Below are 22,147 nucleotides of genomic sequence, written 5' to 3' on the forward strand. Positions count from 1 at the left end.
TCCAACGTGGCCCACACGACAGTTACAGTGATGTGGTGCATGGACTGGGGACCCACTTTGACCAGTGGACCCAAGGACTGTCAGTGACCACCTTTGCACAGCTGCGAGACCTGATGATCAAAGACCAGTTCTTTCATCTTTGCCCAGCTGAGGTGCGACAGTTCGTGATGGACAGAGAAAACCCTACTTCTTTACCAGATGGAGTTAGAAGCCCGAGATTCATGGGATGTGTAGATACACAGAGTGAGACTACGAATATATATTTTCGTATTTCTAGCTTAAATCGTTTGCCTAATATCTAACAAAAACTAAACAAAGAATCTTTCATGGATTCTTGAAGTTTCTACTTCCCTTATAGCTGAACAAGAGCTTACACAGGAAACGCTAGTCGTAAATTCCATTCGGCAATAAAACCTCTCTTCCCCCATACTCTCAGAGAAGGAAAGCCAGGAATTTGCAGCTCAAACTGTGCTCCAAGAAGGGGGGGCTTAGCCCACTCAGGCTAGCAAGAGAACTACTTATGATATTTCATACCATATCGTAACACCCTTCTTTACTTTCTCCTTCTCCTTATTCCTTTGCTGCTCCTTCTTTCTCATTTTTCCTTCTCCTTTCTTTTCTCATGGCCCTTCTTCATCTTTTTCTCTTGCTCCTGCTCATTTTTCCTTCTTCTCCTTCCTTTTCACTTCTCCTGCTATTTCTTGTTATTCTCTTGCTTCTTCTTTTTCTCCTCTTTCTCATATTTGCATTGATGGTTTGTGGCTCGAGCATCCTATTGGCTTTTTGATTGAGTAGAGGAGTCTATATTGAGCACAAATAGTAGAACCAGGACAGACATGTCAAAAATGTGCCAAATTCCTTAGTAGCAGTGTGCAATGCCACGTCTAACTCCAGTCATTCAACATCAAAACAGGCATACGAAATGCCATTCATGATGAATTGTCCCAAATGCTTTTTATCCAATGGAAATGATCAGGACAATGGACTACGTCCCGGGCAGAACTGTGCCTCGCTCATACCAACGTGTCTATAATTCACAAGTTGAGTGTCTACAATGGAGTCTCTGGTTTGTGGGGTGAGTCCCCAAAGTTCATGTAATTCAGATTCCCGGTCAGGTGCATATAGTGAGGCATGGACCTGATGTGGCCGGGGAGACACAATCCTCACACTTTGTGCAGACAGTCCGTTGAGGTGGTTAAAAATAAGAAGTGTTCAAATTGAAACCATTTCAGGAAAGACACTTTTTGAGGGAGTTTTTAATTTCTTGAAGTGTTTCTGATGACTGTCTGCACGTGTCTGTTGAATGTTTCTATCTATTATGCTTGCCTGTAGCACTGACATGTGCCGCAGTGCTGTGCAAACTTAGATTCATAGAATCCTAGAATGCTAGAGTTGGAAGGGATTGTCACGGATCCGCTGTGCTGCAACCAATATGTCACGGATCCCACCGGATATGTCACGGTTCACGGGGAAGATACCTTTATCATCGCCACCACTCACACCAATTTGTCATGAATCAGAGTTGTTTGGTTGCCCCTGGTTCCTTCTGTAGGGGATTTATCTATATCCCACTTCCCAGTTCCGCTTTGGAACTTGCAGCTATCTGGCACCCCCCTTACCCTCAGGTCTGTCAGGGTACTGAATCTAGAGTAATTAGTCGCCAGAAGAGCTGCCTGCTATGTACTGGCTATTGGGCACACTGCAGCGAGGGCGATATAACTACTCCCACTCAGGCAGGAACAATAATTATCAACGCCTCCATCGCTACAACACCTCCCAAACGCACAGAACAAAGTATGCTGCCACCAGCTCTGATTCTCTTAATTGTTAACGGGTCCGGAGCCAACCCATATCAGTAGCGTAATTCATCTCAGAGGGCGCGACAGTTCGTTTAGAGCATGGAGAGACAAGTAATTTTATATTTTACTACAAAAAAAGGTAGGCAGTGTTTACAAAGTATAAAAAGATATTATAAAGGAAGACAAATCATATGAACAATACAATTACAAATAAAAGGATTAAAATTGAAAAACACTTCCATAGCATTCAGATCATTTCATCTGTTTGCCCATGTGCTCAGGAGATACATCAAGATGCATGTCACATCTGTAGAGAAGCTGGACCCCGGGCAAAAAGACTGCAAGACTGCTCGCTTCACTACTTGTTTCTTAGCCTAAAACCAAGGCACTCCCCCTGCGGTGAAATCACTTAGGGGCTGAAACCTCCCCTTTACTTAGACTTAGGAAAACTATTTTTTATGCCTAGCTTGCTGTAGGAATCTCGTATCCGGAATACTTCCGGATCACGAGGTGCGCCATGTCTGGGCGATTCTTTTAAGTGTAAACACGGAGCAATTGCCTGAACCTTTTACTGAGAAATCCACACTTTGCCCTCATTGAGTTTAGCTGCTAGCGGTTTCAGGGAGTGATAGATCTATCAATGGACATCCGGAATATACAATTCTTATATCTCTACCCTGGATCAGTGCCAGAATATATCACTTTAATAGAGCAAAGAATCTCATGGTGGGTACACCAGTTTCAAGTAGTACCATGTGGGAGGGGGAATGAGTATTTTTAGGGAGACTGCTCTGCCTGCAGCATAGAACCATAAAAAATCTTGAGGGTGGGGTTTAGGCACACACACAAGCAGCAGGCAGAAAGAAGAGGGGGGGTCGGAATGGCCCACAGCGTTTTTGGAAAGATTTTTGAAAGATTTTTACATTATTGTGACACTTCCCCCCTTTTGGACTGCGCTACGGAGGCAGAACCTCTCGGTACTCCTCCATGTGCAACTCAGCAGGTTCACCCTGGCGGGACAACCCATCTGCATTGCCATGCTCCCTGCCCGTTTTGTGCTTGATGGCAAAGTCGTACTGCTGGAGGGCAAGGCTCCAGCGTAGAAACCTTCCGTTGGTTCCACACATGGCTTGTAGCCAGCGCAGAGGGTGGTGGTCCATCACCACAGTGAAGGTGCGACCGTACAGATAGGGCTGCAAACATTGCAGGGCCCAGATTATGGTCAGGCACTCCTTCTCGATTGTGGAATAGGCCACTTCACTTGGCAGATGCTTCCGGCTCAGGTACAACACTGGGTGCTCTTGGTTCCCCGAGTCGCACTGGTTGAGCACAGCATCAAGGACAAATTCGCTGGCGTCGGTCTGCACCAAGAACAGTCGACTGCTGTTGACTGCTTTCAACACAGAAGCATTGCATAGGACTGTTTTCAACGCCTGGAAGGGCCCCTCACAGGTGTCTGTCAAGTCGACTATGTTAGCTTCTTCCTGGTGAGGTCTTTCAAGGGTTTTGCCAGGATACTATAGTTCTGTATGAAGCACCTATAGTACCCTGCAGCGCCCAGGAAGGACATCACCTGTTTCTTGGTCCTGGGGGTGGGTCAAGATGCGATCATGTCCACTTTCCTAGACTCAGGCTTTATGGACTTCCCACCTACCCAGTGCCGCAGGTAGTGGACCTCTCTCATGCCCATCTAGCACTTTCCTGGCTTGATGGTCAGACCGGCTTGGTGAATTTGCCTGAGCACCTCCTGAAGATGCTGCAGGTGTTCATCTCAGGAGGAACTGTGTCACGATACTAGTGGATACAACTGGACACCAGTGGCTAGGTGTTGTGAATTCTGTTGTCGAACTCCCTCCTGTGGTCGTGAATGGTACTTCGGTGAGTTCTGTCTATGGGCTCCCTCTGGTGGCTATGAGTGAAGCTGCTGCTTCTGAGGTTCCTTACACAGGTGACATGGTTTATCCTTTGGTTGGCTTCTCTATTTAACTCCACTCTGATCGTTACTCCATGACAGCTGTCAATGTTTTAGCATTGGTTCAGTTCGCTCCTGGATCTGCCTGGTGACCTGTCTTCTCCTGCAGAAGCTAAGTTCCTTATTGTTATTTTTGCTCATTGTTTCTTTGTCCAGCTGGTTATCCTGATTTTGTCTTGCTAGCTGGAAGCTCTGGGATGCAGAGTGGCACCCCGCACCGTGAGTCGGTGCGGAGGACCCTTTTGCACACTCTGCGTGGTCTTTTGTAGGTTTTTGTGCTGACCGCAAAGATTCCTTTCCTATCCTCTGTCTATTTAGTAAGTCGTGCCTCCCTTTGCTGATACCTATTTCATTTCTGCGTTTGTGACTTTCATCTTTACTCACAGTCATTATATGTGGGGGCTGCCTATTCCTTTGGGGAATTTCTCTGAGGCAAAGTAGGCTTTATTTTCTATCTCTAGGGCTAGCTAGCTCTGAGGCTGTGACGAGGCGCCTAGGGAGCGTCAGGAGCGCTCCACGGCTATTTTTAGTGTGTGCGATAGGATTAGGGCTTGCGGCCAGCAGAGCTCCCACATCCCAGAGCTCGTCCTGTATGAGTTTAACTATCAGGTCGGGTGCTCCTAACCACCAGGTCATAACACTAGGTCAAAGAGACTGCAGAAACATTGGTTTGAACAAGCAGAATTGTATTTGTGATCTGAATGCAATATAGCATGTAAGTCCAGATAAATGTTCAGTCAATCTGATAAACAGTAATAGCAGAGCTGATACTCTGCGACACAGCATGCAAAGTCACTGAGCAATGAGTGCACAAGACACAGTCTCTTGCAGAGCAGAGGTGCACACTAGCTGGCTTCAGTTCTTACTTCACCGCAGGTGTGGTCAGTCAGAGGTTTCTGAAGTCAGGTGTCCAGCAATCACTTGGTCAGCAGGCAGGGATCCAGATGTGCAGGTTGGCAGAAGACTCCGCCGTTAGGAAAGGACCAACAGGGATAGTAAGTCCAGGCTTGGGGACTGCAGAGAAACAAGGTCCAAAACATAATACACAAGCAATGAAACAGAGCAGGTGCTGGCTTTATATACAACTTTGGCAGGAAGCAAGATGGCCGACGTGAAATTTCAAGATCCATGTTAACTAAGGGCAAGTTAAAGGGCAAGAGAAACAGATTCCAGGACTAGATACTGACAAACTGAAGATGGCAATGTCATCCAGGTACGCCACCGCGTACTTCTCCAGTCCATGAAGCTGGTGGTTGACCATCCACTGGAAAGTGGCAGGGGCATTCTTCATGCCGAAGGGTATGACCGTCGACTCGTACAGTCCGAAGGGTGTGATAAAGGCGGACCTCTCCTTCGCCTCAGGGCTCAGGGGAATCTGCCAGTATCCTCGACTCAGATCCACTATGGTCAGATATTTTGCGCCAGCTAACCGCTCAAGCAGCTCCTCGATGCGCGGCATTGGGTGCGTGTCAGAGACTATGATGGCATTGAGCCCCCTGTAGTTCATGCAGCACCGGGTAGTCCGATCCTTCTTTGGCACGAGAACTACAGGTGAGGCCCACGCACTCTTTGACCGCTGAACCACCCCCAGCTGTAACATCTCATCGATCTCCTGGCGCATAACCTGCTGCACCTCGGAGAAACGATAGGGTGTTCGCCGTAGTGGGGCATGATTCCCGGTATCCACTCGTGGACCACTAACATCGTCCTTCCAGGTCGATTGGAGAACACGGGCCGGAAGGGTTCCAGCGTGGTCCGCAAATGCGACCGCTGGAGTTCGGTTAACAAGGCGCTTACCTCCACGTCCTAAATGGACCCACCGGCCTTGGCTTAGGCCAGCATGTCCAGGATGAGGTCCTCCTCACTATCTTCGGGCTGCAGACCAGTAGGACGTAAGGTTCAAGTTCGTGATGAGCCTTCATCATGTTGACGTGAAAGGCCTTTCGCTTACCCCTAGCGTGGTCAAGCGTGACCACGTAGGTGACTGGGTTGAGCTCTTGGTGGACGATGTACTGGCCTTCCCAGGCTGCCTGAAGCTTATCCTTTGGTACGGGGACCAGCACTCACACCTTTTGACCCACGTGGTAGGTCCGCTCCCGGGCGTTCTGGTCGTACCAGTTCTTCTGATCAGCCTGTGTCATGTTGTCATGCACCAACTGCATCAAGGTCTGCATTTTGTCACGGAAGCGCATCACATGCTCCACTATGGACACTTCAGAAGGGTTCAGCTCCTCTTCCCAGGACTCCCTCATCAACCCAAGGAATCCCCGGACTCGCCTGCCGTACAGGAGCTCGAAGGGGGAGAACCCCGTCGAGGCATGCGGAACCTTTCGGTAAGCTAATAGCAGATGTGGAAGGTACCACTCCCAGTCGCGTCCTTGGGTCTCAACCAGCATGCATAGCATCTGTTTGAGGGTACCATTGAAGCGCTCCCACAAGCCATTGGTCTGTGGGTGATACGCACTCGATATCAGACGCTTCACCTCCATTTTCTTAAAGAGAGCCTCCATTAGGCGAGACATGAATTGGGTCCATTGATCGGTAATCATCTCCCTGGGAAATCCTACCTGTGAAAAGATAGCCTACAGGGCATCCGCCACCTTATCTGCCCTAGTTGAGGACAGAGCCACTGCTTACGATACGATATGATACGATACACTTTATTGATCCCAGGGGGAAATTACGGTATTACAGCAGCAATACAAACAGCAGTACATAAAATATTAGGACACAGATCTTGCACAAGTATACCAACATTACATAACAAATAAATGTGGGTAGTTCAGGTATATAAATAAATGTGGGTAGTTCAGGTATATAAATCACCGTTAATTGACATTAGTACACTAGCAATCAGTCATTATTGTCTACCACCCATAGGAAATGATTATACATCCCCATAGCAGTAGGTACAAACAATTTCCTGAATTTTTCCTCCTTGCACCTTAGTAGGATTAGACGGCTGCTGAATGTGCTCTTCTGCTCGTATAGTGGTTGTGTATTATTGATCATTATAGCATTACACTTCTTCTGAATTCTATCCTCCAATACCTCCACAGAAGAGGCCAGATGGAGGCCAACAGCCGCGCTGCCTTCTGGATAAGTTTGTTGAGCTTATTAGCGTCAGCTACTCGCACACTACTGCCCCAGCATATGATAGCAAAAAAGATGGCGCTTGCCACAACAGACTGGTAGAACATTTCCAGCAGTCTTTCTCCCCCCTCCCCCCGAATACAACAAACCAGCCCTATGGCAGACACTGGGTAATTTGAAGCTAATGTGTTAGAAGGGTGTGGCTTTAAACTGCAGGTGACCAATCCTGCAAAGCCACCTGTGGTCCCTCCCTTCTTAGTCAGGAATTTCTTTGTCTCCAGGGTCTGAAAACGTAAAGATCTCTGACCTCAGTGAATATCATTAACCAGCCCTTTAGTGATGTCCTGAGGCTGGAGTATATAAGCCCCCACACTTAACCCAGCCTGCAGTCTGAGATTTTTTTTGCCTGAGGACTGGAGCCATACTATGCATTGGGACATTTGGGGTCTGCCTGCAGCACGGTTTTGCCTGATATGAACTGAGAACATGTGAGTTGTACCTTTTCTTATTTAATCCCTTTCTTTTATAATTACCTTGTACATATTTCAATTGTCTCATATTGTAACATCCCTGTAAAATTTTGATAAAACACTGCCTTCTTTGGAGTAAATATTCAAATTACTAGTTTTCGTTCTTCCTGCTCTAAAACGTACCCTAAGTCTTCTGAAGGGAATTACGCTACTGTTTTGGGTTAGCTTCAGACCCGTTTAATCGAAGCTGGTGGCAGCATACCTTTGTACTGGGTAGTTGGGAGTCGTTGTAGCGACTGCAGCGTTGATAATTATTGTTCCTGCCTGAGTGGGAGTGGTTATATCGCCTCACTGCAACGTGCCCAATAGCCAGTAAATAGCAGACAGCCTTTCTGGTGACTAATTACCCTAGGTGCAGTACCTAATCTGACCTGAGAGTAAGGGGGGGGGGGCGCCAGAGAGCTGCAAGTTTCAAGTGGAACTGTAAGCGGGATATACATAAATCCCTGCAGTTCGTGGTATATTGAAGAGCAGTGGGATTCCTAAAATAAGCCCTTGCTGTAAACTAAGAGGTCAATAGCCTTGTGTGTATTTTTTCATCACATTGTAGCAGTGGAGGGATAACTAAGATAAGCCCCCCTGCACATGTGATAGCCGTCTGTTGGCCTAAAGTCACCCCGACCCGTGACGTAGGGGTGACGGTCACGGTGTGAATCGTAACAACCATCCCCTCATATACTGCCATATCAGTCAGCTTATTACCTACTAAGGGCGGCTGTAAAGTATTGAAAGCACTTGAGAAGTCAAAAAACATGGCGCGAACTACAGATCCATCATTGTCCAAGAATGAATGTACTGTATGTAGCAGAGACACTACAGCATCATCCACCCCAAATCTCTTCTGGGTACCGGGTAGCGTAGTCTATCACAGTAAGGATGTATTGCTTTCCAGAGCTGCTGGAGACGGCCAGCGAACCCACAATATCCAACGCGATCCTCTGGAAAGGCTCCTCTATCACTGGCAAAGGGATCAGGGGAGCCTTAAGAGCAGGCCCCGCCTTCCCCACTCTTTGACAGGTGATACAGGAGCGGCAGTAGTTTGTCACATCTGTCCCCATCTTGGGCCAATAGAAGTGTTGAGACAGCCGGGCCTTAGTTTTGCTGAGCCCCAAGTGTCCAGCGAGCGGGATCTCATGGGAAATCCACAAAAAAACTCACTCCTGAATTGGTGCAGGACCACCAGCTTTCTTTCCCTCAACCACTCCTTTTGCGATTTTCCGGGTACTGTCTCCCGGTACAACCTCCCTCGTTTCCATAACACCCTCTCCTTATCAGTCATGGATGTGGGCTTCTCGGCGAGGTACCTCAAATTCTCCAGGCTCGCATTTGAGTGCAGAGCGGCCTGGAACTCCTGGCTAGGGGAAGCCAGAAGCGACTTCAGGGTCCCTACCCCACGGGAACCCTCTGGGACCTGCTCTGGGTCCATCTCTGGTTCAGTCACGCCTGTGACTGAGGAGGGTCCGGAAGGCTGAACGTTATCTGCGTTCCAGGCACTCTGACTGCGGGTGACAGCAGCTACGTAGGCTGTCTCCCCGGGGATTTCCACAGACTGAACAGCTGGCGCTGCTATGGGCTCTACCTCCCCATCCACCCCCAACACTCCAGGGGCAGTGCTACTTATGGGCCCGTTACCTTCCTCTGTGGCACTGGTCAGTTGCACGGCATCACCTTCCTCATGGTTCCCATGTATCTCCTCATTTTCCTTAGCTCCATCGCTTGCTCCTGTTAGGGGTTCTTCAGCCATCCCACCCCGCAGAGTGACATGGCTGAGCACTCCTGCACCTGTGAACACATCATCCTTCAGACACAATGGTTAGCAGGTAACACATGCACATTTTCATCATCATCATCATTATTAGTATTACCCTTGGCATTTTCAGAAAGTCATTATCAAGTACATCATTACCCGGTAAAGCATTGTCAGGTAACACATGAAATTTCCCATCGCTATCATCAGCATTCGATCGTGTAGGGGAGTCAGGGAGATAATATGCAACCATCCTCCCCAAATCAGTCCCCAATAAAACATCAGTGGGCAAGTTATCGGAGAGCCCCACTTCCTTCACCCCGCTCCCGGCACCCCAATCTATATGCACCCAGGCCATTGGCAGGGGACAGCAGATGCCCCCAATCCCGGTGACAGTAAGGGTTTTCCCTGGAATAATCTCTAGTCTGGATCAGTGCCAGAATATCACTTTAATAGAACAAAGAATCTTATGGTGGCTACACCAGTTTCAACTAGTACCATGTTACATAGTTACATAGTTATTAAGGTTGAAGGAAGACTATAAGTCCATCTAGTTCAACCCATAGCCTAACCTAACATGCCCTAACATGTTGATCCAGAGGAAGGCAAAAAAAACATGTGGCAAAGAGTAAGCTCCACACTGGGGAAAAAAATTCCTTCCCGACTCCACATTACGGCAATCAGACTAGTTCCCTGGATCAACGCCCTATCAAGGAATCTAGTGTATATATCCTGTAACATTATACTTTTCCAGAAAGGTATCCAGTCCCCTCTTAAATTTAAGTAATGAATCACTCATTACAACATCATACGGCAGAGAGTTCCATAGTCTCACTGCTCTTACAGTAAAGAATCCGCGTCTGTTATTATGCTTAAACCTTTTTTCCTCCAAACGCAGAGGATGCCCCCTTGTCCCGGTTTCAGGTCTATGATTAAAAAGATCATCAGAAAGGTCTTTGTACTGTCCCCTCATATATTTATACATTAAAATGAGATCACCCCTTAGTCTTCGTTTTTCCAAACTAAATAGCCCCCAGTGTAATAACCTATCTTGGTATTGCAGACCCCCCAGTCCTCTAATAACCTTGGTCGCTCTTCTCTGCACCCGCTCTAGTTCAGCTATGTCTTTCTTATACACCGGAGACCAGAACTGTGCACAGTATTCTAAAGGGGACGGGGAATGAGTAGTTTTAAGGAGACTGCTCTGCCTGCAGTATAGAACCATAAAAATTCTTCAGGGATGGGTTTAGTATTCAGAAATCCAAAAAGAGAAAAACCGCACCCTATGTCCATACAGCTTCCATTCGCATATTGGCGCAAGTCAATGCCAAGGGGTCCAGCCCGGCTGCAAGTCCATATCCCAGAATAGAAGAAAGACAGCGCCACAACGGTCAGTGATGAAGACCTTACGTGTTTAATCTGCCTCCTGCGGGTTTAGTATTCACACACACACAAGCATCAGGAAGAAAGAAGAAAGGGGGTCGGAATGACCCACAGCGTGTCTGGAAAGCCATGTAACCTTCTGAAACTAAACTCACAATATGACATTTTTACATTATCGTGACAGGAACCTCCAGGGTCCTCGTGTCCAACCCCCTGCTGAATGCAGGAGTCACTGAACCATCTCAGACAGATGTCTGTCCAGCCTCTGTTTGAGGACTTCCATTGAAGAACTCACCACCTCTCGTGGCCGCCTGTTCCACTCATTGATCACCCTCATTGTCAAAAAGTTTTTTCTAATATCTAATCTGTGTCTCCTCCCATTCAGTTTCATCCCATTGCTTCTCGTGTTTCCACATGTAGATGAGAATAATAATGATCCCTCTACACTGTGACAGCCCTTCAGATATTTGTAGACAGCTATTAAGTCTCCTCTTAGCCTTCTTTTTTGCAGCTAAACGTTCCTAGATCCTCGTAGGACATAGTTTGCTGTCCGCTCACCATCCTGGTAGCTCTTCTCTAAACTTGCTCCAGTTTTTCAGTGTCTTTTTTTTAAAATGTGCCCAGAACTGGACACAGTATTCCAGATGAGGCCTGACCAAGGAGCAGTAGAGGGGGAGAATTACTTCACGTGATCTAGACTCTATGCTTTTCTTAATACATCCTAGAACTGTGTTTGCCTTTTTAGCTGCTGCATCACACTGTTTACTCATGTGCAGTCTGGGATCTATTAGTTTACCCAAGTCTTTTTCATAAGTTCTGTTGCTTAGTTCTATTACTCCCATTCTATAGATGTAATTTTCGTTTTTCTTGCCTAGATGTAGAATCCGGCATTTCTTTGTTAAACACCATTCTATTAGTCACTGCTCATAGTTCAAGCCTATCTAGATCCTTCTGAATCCTTTCTCTGTCTTCTCTAGTGTTAAGGTACCTTCACACATAACGATTTCGTTACGATATCGCTAGCGATCCGTGACGTTGCAGCGTCCTCGCTAGCGATATCGTTGTGTTTGACACGCAGCAGCGATCTGGATCCTGCTGTGACATCGCTGGTCGGAGCAGAAAGTCCAGAACTTTATTTTGTCGCTGGCTCTCCCGCTGACATCGCTGAATCGGTGTGTGTGACGCCGATTCAGCGATGTCTTCACTGGTAACCAGGGTAAACATCGGGTTACTAAGCGCAGGGCCGCGCTTAGTAACCCGATGTTTACCCTGGTTACCAGCGTAAACATAAAAAAAAAAAAAAAAACACTACATACTTACATTCCGGTGTCTGTCCCCCGGCGCTGTGCTTCTCTGCACTGTCAGCGCCGGCAAGCCGTAAAGCACAGCGGTGACGTCACCGCTTTGCTTTACGGCTAGCCGGCGCTCACACAGTGAAGACATCGCTGAATCGGCGTCACACACGCCGATTCAGCAATGTCTGCGGGAGATCCAGCGACGAAATAAAGTTCTGGACTTTCTGCTCCGACCAGTGAAGTCACAGCAGGATCCAGATCGCTGCTGCGTGTCAAACACAACGATATCGCTATCCAGGACGCTGCAACGTCACGGATCGCTAGCGATATCGTTGTGAAGTTGTTTAGTGTGAAGGTACCTTAAGGGTACCGTCACACTATAACATTTCGATCGCTACGACGGTACGATTCGTGACGTTCCAGCGATATCGTTACGATATCGCTGTGTCTGACACGCAGCAGCGATCAGGGATCCTGCTGAGAATCGTACATCGTAGCAGATCGTATGGAACTTTCTTTCATCGCTGGATCTCCCGCTGTCATCGCTAGATCGGTGTGTGTGACACCGATCTAGCGATGCGATCCAGCGATGCGTTCGCTTGTAACCAGGGTAAACATCGGGTAACTAAGCGCAGGACCGCGCTTAGTAACCCGATGTTTACCCTGGTTACAAGCGTAAAACTAAAAAAAAACAAACAGCACATACTTACATTCTGGTGTCCGTCAGGTCCCTTGCAGTCTGCTTCCTGCTCTGAGACTGCCGGCCGTAAAGTGAAAGCAGAGCACAGCGGCTGTGCTTTCACTTTCACTTTACGGCCGGCAGTCTGTGAGTGCGGGAAGCAGAGGGAAGCAGACTGCAAGGGACCTGATGGACACCAGAATGTAAGTATGTGCTGTTTGTTTTTTTTTAGTTTAACGCTTGTAACCAGGGTAAACATCGGGTAACTAAGCGCGGTCCTGCGCTTAGTTACCCGATGTTTACCCTGGTTACCCAGGGACCTCGGCATCGTTGGTCGCTGGATAGCTGTCTGTGTGACAGCTCCCCAGCGACCACACTACGATTTACCTACGATCACGGCCAGGTCATATCGCTGGTCATGATCGTAGGTAAATCGTATAGTGTGACGGTACCCTAACACTAGAGAAGACAGAGAAAGGATTCAGAGGGATCTAGATAAGCTTGAACTATGAGCAGTGACTAATAGAATTCGCATAGTTGGTCGCTGGAGAGCGGTCTGTGTGACAGCTCTCCAGCGACCAAACAGCGACGCTGCAGCGATCGACATCGTTGTCTAGAATGCTGCAGCATCGCTAAATGTGAAGGTACCGTAAGTTATCCCTCCTAGGTTTGCATTGTCTGCAAATTTGATTAGTTTACCTTCAGTTCCCTTATCTAGGTCATTTATAAAAATGTTGAACAACACTGGTGCCAGGAAAAAACCTTGTGGTACCCCAATTTAAAAATTCTTACAATTGGATGAATCCACCTAACCATGGCCTTGTCAATCTCATACTTGGTCATTTTTTTCAATAAGGATAGTATGAGATACTTTATCAAATGCTTTGCTGAAGTCAAGATATACTATATCCACCGCATTATCCTGATCCACCCAGTCAGTGATTCCATCATAGAAGGAAATTAGATTAGTCTGGCATGACTTGTTTGCTATAAACCCATGCTGGCTCTGGTTAATTACTGTATTCTTATGCAAATACTTACATACATGCTGTGTAATAATTTGTTCACAGATCTCACTGGCCTGTAATTTCCTTTCTCCATATTCTTTCCTGTTTTGAGGATAGGGACAACATTTGCCCTCTCCAATCTTCTGGGACTTCTGTTCTCCGGGACTTCTCAAAAATTCTGGCTAGAGGTTCTGCAATTTCCTCTGCTAGCTCTTTCAGTACCCTATTGTCACGGTTCCACCCCTCAGGGTGTCTGGGATGCAGTTACTGACAGCTCGGCCATCCAATCTGGTATATGGGTATGCTCAAGCTGTCAGTGTGTTGATTGACAGCTCGACTATCCAATCTGAGACTGTGAGGTGTCGGCTGTCTCATATGTACATTATTCCACTTTCGATAATGGCCATGCTTCTTAACTGAGCAGAATTTCCTAGACCACTGCCAGACATACATTCATCTTGTGAGGTTTGTGCTCTCTGTGTCTTGAGTTCTATATGTTTGATCTGGTGCCTGACCTTGGACTTTGTTCTGACTACCCGCCTGTTTAATCCCTTCAGCTCTGATCCGTTATCCTCCCGATACACTGACCTCAGAACGTTACCTAACTACGCTTTTGTCTCTTCCTTCTGTTATGACGTACCCTCGTGGCTTCTGACCTTGGACTCCTTGACCACTCTGGCTCATGGCTTGGCCGTGAGAAGTGATTAGTGTCACACCTAGGATGTAATTCATCTGGACCAAGAGATGTAAATTAATGTAAATTAGCTAAGTGTTACTCACCATCTCTCTTTTTATGGATAGTGTGGATTCTTTTAGTACTTCGATGGCACCGTGAAGATCAGTTGATGTTACATTTGCTTTCTTAGAGAACACAGATGCAAAATAGGAATTTAAAAGATTGGCTTCTCAACATAATTTGATACCACTTCACCCTTTTCATCCTGTAAAAATCCTATAGCATCTCTGACTTTTCTTTTGCTTTTGACATAACCCCAAAATCCTTTTTTATTGCTTTTTGTCTCTCTTGCAAGCCTGACTTCATTACTGGCTTTAGCTCTTCTAACTCTTGCCCTACATCCCCTGCAGACAGCATTTTATTCTTCTTTAGACATTAACATCCCTGCCCCCATTGGGGCTCTCAATATAATTCACTATCACTATTTGTTTGGAGAAAACCCTCACAAACACGCAGAGAACATGTAAATTCTGTGCAGATGTTGTCCTTGGTGGGACTTGAACCAATGTCCTAGAGCTAGAAGATGACGGTGAGGCACCGTGCCATTTTACAATCGTTTGAGTATCCATGTACTAAATCACTGTCGCATCTAACGTTTAATTGTGCTTGTACCTCTTGTTTCAGGGAGAACATTCTGGTTTTGGACATCTTCTTTGAAGCGCTGAATTATGAGACGATTGAGCAGAAGAAGGCTTATGAAGTTGCTGGTTTGCTTGGTGAGACCCAGAACTCAATGCAATGCAGGTTCATGGTAGCGTGTGTATGTGCAAAGTATGGCTGGGACCAGATGGGACTGGGGAGACCAATCCTTACAGTAGGTGCACAAGGAATTTTTTAAGTTGGTGAAAAATTACATATTTTTCGCATGGAAATCAATTCCTCGATTCATAGGAATTTTTGAAGGAGTTTTTGTTTCCTGAAGTGCTTCTGCAGTCTTTGGATTGGACAATGCCTAGTTTGGAGCAGATTCCATTAGGAGCCACTTAGAGAAGGGACGTGCGATTGTATTTTCCACTAAGCGTTTTTAAACACTTGAAATAAAAAAAAAAGTTGAAAAAAAAAACGAGGAAATGAAGAGTAAAATAGATTAACATTAAGGTGAACAGGAATAGTCTTCTAAGAGTTAATATTTTTTTAACAAATTTTTTTTGTGGCATTTTTGGTGCTGCACACGGGCTAAGGAATGAGATTCACATGTGAAGTTTGTTCTGTCTAATGAATGAATTATGTCTCCAGGTGACATTGGAGGTCAAATGGGCTTGTTCATTGGGGCCAGTATCCTCACCATCCTGGAAATCATTGACTACCTGTATGAGGTGAGACTAGATACCTGCCCTACCAACCTGCCCTACCCTCTCCTAGTGTTTCATCACCCCTCCCCTGCAGACTGTGAGCCCTCGCGGGCAGGGTCCCCCCTCCTTATGTACCCGTGTGCCTGTTATCTGCTCATGTTTAATGTATTTGTCTATATTTGCCCCATATTCACATGTAAAGCGCCATGGAATAAATGGCGCTATAAAAATGTATAATAATAATAATAAATACCACTCACATATAGCCCCAGTGTGTACTGAGCCATGTGAAAGTACCGGCCCATGTGAGAGGGACATCATGGGACAACCGGCTGATGTAAGGGGAACATGATGTGATAGTACTGGTCCATGTAAGGGGGATTTCATGTGATAGTACTGGTCCATGTGAGGGGAACTTCATGTGATGGTACTGGTCCATGTGAGGGGAACTTCATGTGATGGTACTGGTCCATGTGAAGGTGATATCATGTGATGGTACTGGTCCATGTGAAGGTGATATCATGTGACATTAACTTGCCGATATGAGGGAGAAATCATGTGACAATAACCGACCCATATTAGGTAGACATCATGTGATAAAATCCAGTCCATGTGAGGGGGACATCATGTGATAAAATCCAGTCCATGTGAGGGGGACATCATGTGACAAGAATAGACCGATGTGAGGGGGACATCATGTGATAAAATCCAGTCCATGTGAGGGGGACATCATGTGACAAGAATAGACCGATGTGAGGGGGACATCATGTGACAAGAACAGGCCGATGTGAGGGGGACATCATATTACAAGAACAGGCCGATGTGAGGGGGACATCATGTGATAAAATCCAGTCCATGTGAGGGGGACATCATGTGACAAGAATAGACCGATGTGAGGGGGACATCATGTGACAAGAATAGACCGATGTGAGGTGGACATCATGTGATAAAATTCAGTCCATGTGAGGTGGACATCATGTGACAAGAACAGGCCGATGTGAGGGGGACATCATGTGACAAGAATAGACCGATGTGAGGTGGACATCATGTGACAAGAATAGACCGATGTGAGGGAGACATCATGTGATAAAATCCAGTCCATGTGAGGGGGACATCATGTGATAAAATCCAGTCCATGTGAGGGGGACATCATGTGATAAAATCCAGTCCATGTGAGGGGGACATCATGTGACAAGAATAGACCGATGTGAGGGGGACATCATGTGACAAGAATAGACCGATGTGAGGGGGACATCATGTGACAAGAACAGGCCGATGTGAGGGGGACATCATGTGACAAGAATAGACCGATGTGAGGGGCACATCATGTGACAAGAACAGGCCGATGTGAGGGGGACATCATGTGACAAGAATAGACCGATGTGAGGGGGACATCATGTGACAAGAATAGACCGATGTGAGGGGGACATCATGTGACAAGAACAGGCCGATGTGAGGGGGACATCATGTGACAAGAATAGACCGATGTGAGGGAGACATCATGTGACAAGAACAGGCCGATGTGAGGGGGACATCATGTGACAAGAATAGACCGTTGTGAGGGGGACATCATGTGACAAGAACAGGCCGATGTGAGGGGGACATCATGTGACAAGAATAGACCGATGTGAGGGGGACATCATGTGACAAGAATAGACCGATGTGAGGGGGACATCATGTGACAAGAATAGACCGATGTGAGGGGGACATCATGTGACAAGAACAGGCCGATGTGAGGGGGACATCATGTGACAAGAATAGACCGATGTGAGGGGGACATCATGTGACAAGAATAGACCGATGTGAGGGGGACATCATGTGACAAGAACAGGCCGATGTGAGGGGGACATCATGTGACAAGAACAGGCCGATGTGAGGGGGACATCATGTGACAAGAATAGACCGATGTGAGGGAGACATCATGTGACAAGAACAGGCCGATGTGAGGGGGACATCATGTGACAAGAACAGGCCGATGTGAGGGAGACATCATGTGACAAGAATAGACCGATGTGAGGGGGACATCATGTGACAAGAACAGGCCGATGTGAGGGGGACATCATGTGACAAGAATAGACCGATGTGAGGGGGACATCATGTGACAAGAACAGGCCGATGTGTGGGAGATTTCATGTGACAAGAACAGGCCGATGTGAGGGGGACATCATGTGACAAGAATAGACCGATGTGAGGTGGACATCATGTGACAAGAATAGACCGATGTGAGGGGGACATCATGTGACAAGAATAGACCGATGTGAGGGGGACATCATGTGACAAGAATAGACCGATGTGAGGGGGACATCATGTGACAAGAACAGGCCGATATGTGGGAGATTTCATGTGACAAGAACAGGCCGATGTGAGGGGGACATCATGTGACAAGAATAGACCGATGTGAGGGGGACATCATGTGACAAGAACAGGCCGATGTGAGGGGGACATCATGTGACAAGAATAGACCGATGTGAGGGGGACATCATGTGACAAGAATAGACCGATGTGAGGGGGACATCATGTGACAAGAACAGGCCGATGTGAGGTGGACATCATGTGACAAGAACAGGCCGATGTGTGGGAGATTTCATGTGACAATAACCGGCCCATGAGATGGGAACATCATGTGAGAATAACCGGCCTATGTGAGGGGGACATCATGTGACAGTACTGGGCCATGTTAGTGGCACGTTATGTGACAATACTGGGCCATGTGAGGGGGACATCATTTGACAGTAACTGGGCCATGTGAAGGGGGCCTTATATGACAGTAATTGACCATTTAAGGGGGACATCATGTGGCATTACTGGGCCATCTGATGGGGGCATCATGTGACAGTGCTGGGCCATGTGAGAGGACCTTATGTGACAGTACTGGGCCATGTGAGGGGGACATCGTGTGACAGTACTAGGTCATGTGAGGGGGTCATCATGTGAATGTTTGGGACCATGTGAGGGGGACGTCATGTGAAAGTACCGGACCATGTGAGAGGCAAATCTTGTGACTAAAGTGGGTCATGTGAGGCGACATCATGTGATATCACTGGACCATGTGAAGAGGACATCATGTGACAGTCCTGGGCCACATGAGGGGGACATCATGTGACCATACAGGACCATGTGAGGTGGACATCATGTGACAGTACTGGGCCGTATGAGGGGAATATCATGTGACTGTACTGGACCAGGTGACGGAGACATCATGTGACTGTACTGGGTCATGTGAGGGGGACATCATGTGACAGTACTTCTATTTCTTAGCCAAAGAATTTAGGTTTTACTTAAAATTTCACAGTCAGAGCTGCACCCTACGTTTATCTACCTCATGTCTTGTCCTCCCCAAATTTTTAGACCCCATGTCTATACATGATATGTCTTATTCAGTTTAAGTCTTGTCTGAGTCTGACCAATATTTTATTCACTCTATGTCTGAAAAACTTTCTCCATGGCTCTTATGTACCCCTCTCTGTATCGTATATCTCTCTCCCCATGCCTTCTGACCCTCTCTCCATGCCTTGTATCTCTCTCCCCATGCCTTCTGACCCTCTCTCCATGCCTTGCATCCATCCCCACGTCTTATGTCCCTCTCCTCGAATCTTATGTCCCTTTCCCCAGTGCCTTTCATCCCTCTCCCTGTATGTGATATCGCTCTCCCCATTTCTTATATCCCTCTGCCTGTGTCTTTGTCATGCTGGTGGTTGTGGAACTACTGCACCACAGACCGGAGAGAGTCTAGAGAGGTGTAACTAAGTAACCACCTGGTTCTTAGCTGGAGCCCTTGATAGTGTGGTTAGAATTGGCCTCAGGAACACAGGGCGGACTCAGTTTCCACCTGTCCAATCTGAACCTACTCTTGTGATCCTGCAACTAGGTATAGGCAAAACAGGTTCATGAACAGTTTCAGCAGGACGGACAGGACCAAGCTAAGACAGGATGGACTGGATCAGGTTCAGGGAGCATAGATACAGGGACCTTACAATGAAGTAGTAAGTGTACTCACTGATCACTAATGTTGCTTAAGCAACTCCCTATAGGGAAGGGTGCCTTAAATACTTGAGGTCTCCCAGCTATTGGTTGGGGACATTTTCAGAAGCATGCGTGCTGTCCTTTTAAGAAACAGGAAGGGGGGAGCGTGTGCACTCTAAGCACTCTCCCATGAGACCTGCTTGCCTTGCACAGGTTCCTGGAGGAAACCGACAAGGTGGGGACCAGAGTAGAGCGAGTCCATGGGTGAGCATGTTGACGTTACTGCCGGAAAGAGTTAGAGGGATCATGCAGTGATGACGGCCCTCACATAACAGTACCCCCCATTTTACGCCCTCTCTTTTTCAAGCACATGAGGAATCTCTGTAGTAGAAGTGGGGCATGAATATTTTCTTTGGTTTCCCAAGATCTTTCTTCAGGACCAAATCCTTTCCAAACCAATAAGAAAAAGGTGTTTCTTCTCACCTTCTTCATGGCAAGTATACTTTTTACTACAAAGACTTCCTCTGAGCTGACGAGAGCAGGTATAGCACCAGGATCCTTGAAGAAGGGGCTCAAAAAGGCCGGCTTGGGTAGAGATACTTGAAAGGAACTATATACACATAATCACGTAATGAGGTTGGCATGGCATTAATTTGCTTGATGACTTCAAAGGGACCGATGAAGCAAGCACCCAACTTATAGGATAGGATGGAATCTTGAGACATAGTAACATAGTAACATAGTTAGTAAGGCCGAAAAAAAGAGATTTGTCCATCCAGTTCAGCCTATATTCCATCATAATAAATCTCCAGATCTACATCCTTCTACAGAACCTAATTGTATGATACAATATTGTTCTGCTCCAGGAAGACATCCAGGCCTCTCTTGAACCCCTCGACTGAGTTCGCCATCACCACCTCCTCAGGCAAGCAATTCCAGATTCTCACCGCCCTAACAGTAAAGAATCCTCTTCTATGTTGGTGGAAAAACCTTCTCTCCTCCAGACGCAAAGAATGCCCCCTTGTGCCCGTCACCTTCCTTGGTATAAACAGACCCTCAGCGAGATATTTGTATTGTCCCCTTATATACTTATACATGGTTATTAGATCGCCCCTCAGTCGTCTTTTTTCTAGACTAAATAATCCTAATTTCGCTAATCTATCTGGGTATTGTAGTTCTCCTAGAAAATAGCCACACCTTATCTCCTGGACGATAACCAGGTGGATCCAAGTGTCTTTGGTCTTTTAGTCAGCATGCCTCTTCATACGTTCAGATGATCTTTCCAGAGTGGCTTTGCTGTCCTCAGAGATTTTAAATAAATCCTTTGTGAGAGCATCGGCTGCTGGTACACCACAAGAGGCCGACATCGGAAGAAGGATTCCTGGCTGTTGCCCAAAGACAATGAAGAACAGAGAACTTGGAGAAGACTCACTTGCATGATTGTTATAGGAGAACTCCGCACAGGGTAAGAGGTTGATCCAGTCATCATGGTGCACATTCCTGAAATACCGCAGGAAGGTGGCGGCCAGAACCTGGCCACTTGTCTGTTGGATTGAGGGTGGTATGCAGGAGAGAAGTCCAGCACCACATAGCTCTAATCTTCGAGAAGCGATCCACTACTACTCAGATGACGGAGCATCCAGAGAGGTCTGTAATAAAGTCCATGGTGATGTGCTGTCAGAACGCAGAAGGGACAGGAAGTGATACAAGTCATCTGGACTGGAGTTGTCTGGGAGTCTTTTTCCCTGCACAGGAAGTACAGGCAGAAGCAAATTCCATGATATCCGGTAGTCCACCAATAGTGACATGAGATGAGTTGCAAAGTCTTTCTCTGCCCGGCATGGCCTGTCACATTTGAGCAGTACCCCCATAGCAGAACTTGCCTCTTATCTGATTACTAAACAGCAAAACCACAAAAAGAGGACTTAAAAATCCTCCTGCCCAGGCCTCCAAACAAATGCAATATAAGGATGCAGTGGACCCAAGTAGTTAAGATGGCGGCAACACGGGTGCAAAAATACTGATTAGACAACCACATTCAGGCTGCCAATCCATGGAGGGTGTGGTTGCCAGGTATATTATAGCACAATAGAGGCTTGTATGCTGCGCTGTTCACATACACCTGTATAAGCATCTGGTTGCAGAGACTCTTACACAGGCCCAGAGACAACTCTGTCGGGAACTGTTGCAGCAGAACTGTGACCTGTTCTCCGAGTTGCCTGGGCACAAGCAGGTGGCAGAGCATGATGTGTTGACAGAGCCTCATGTTGACGGAGCCTCATGTAAGGGTGAACCTCAGGCCATATTGAATTCCCGAAGCACGTTGGGAGGTAATAGCCAATGAGGTGAAGAGGATGTTGGACCTTGGGGTGATCGAGGAGTCGAAAAGCAGATGGTCGAGTCCCATAGTCCTCGTGCCGAAGCTCAACGGAGAGTGGCAGTTTTGCAAATTACCGCAAACTGCAAACTGAACTAGGTCTCCAAATCGGATGCATATCCGATGCCCTGGGTGGCCGAATTCATTGGGAGACTGGAGACCGTGAGGTACATTGCCACCACAACCTGATGAAGGGCTATTAGCAGATCCCCATGTGCCAGAGTGCTAAGGAGAAGACTGCTTTCTTGACATCGGATGGGTGTTTCCAATACAC

At 47.0% G+C, this 22,147-nt stretch overlaps 1 protein-coding gene across 1 annotated transcript in view; it reads left to right on the plus strand.

The window, feature by feature from the left end:
- LOC138641583 (acid-sensing ion channel 1C-like) overlaps positions 1–22,147 on the plus strand; it is a 172,448-nt gene that overhangs the window by 136,734 nt on the left and 13,567 nt on the right. The window contains exons 7-8 of the mRNA XM_069729071.1: positions 14,866–14,957; positions 15,478–15,557. Coding sequence (XP_069585172.1) covers positions 14,866–14,957; positions 15,478–15,557 — 172 coding nt within the window. The remainder of the gene's footprint in view (positions 1–14,865; positions 14,958–15,477; positions 15,558–22,147) is intronic.

Source organism: Ranitomeya imitator, chromosome 6 (genome assembly GCF_032444005.1).
Source record: "Ranitomeya imitator isolate aRanImi1 chromosome 6, aRanImi1.pri, whole genome shotgun sequence".
NCBI classification, from domain to species: Eukaryota; Metazoa; Chordata; class Amphibia; order Anura; family Dendrobatidae; genus Ranitomeya; species Ranitomeya imitator.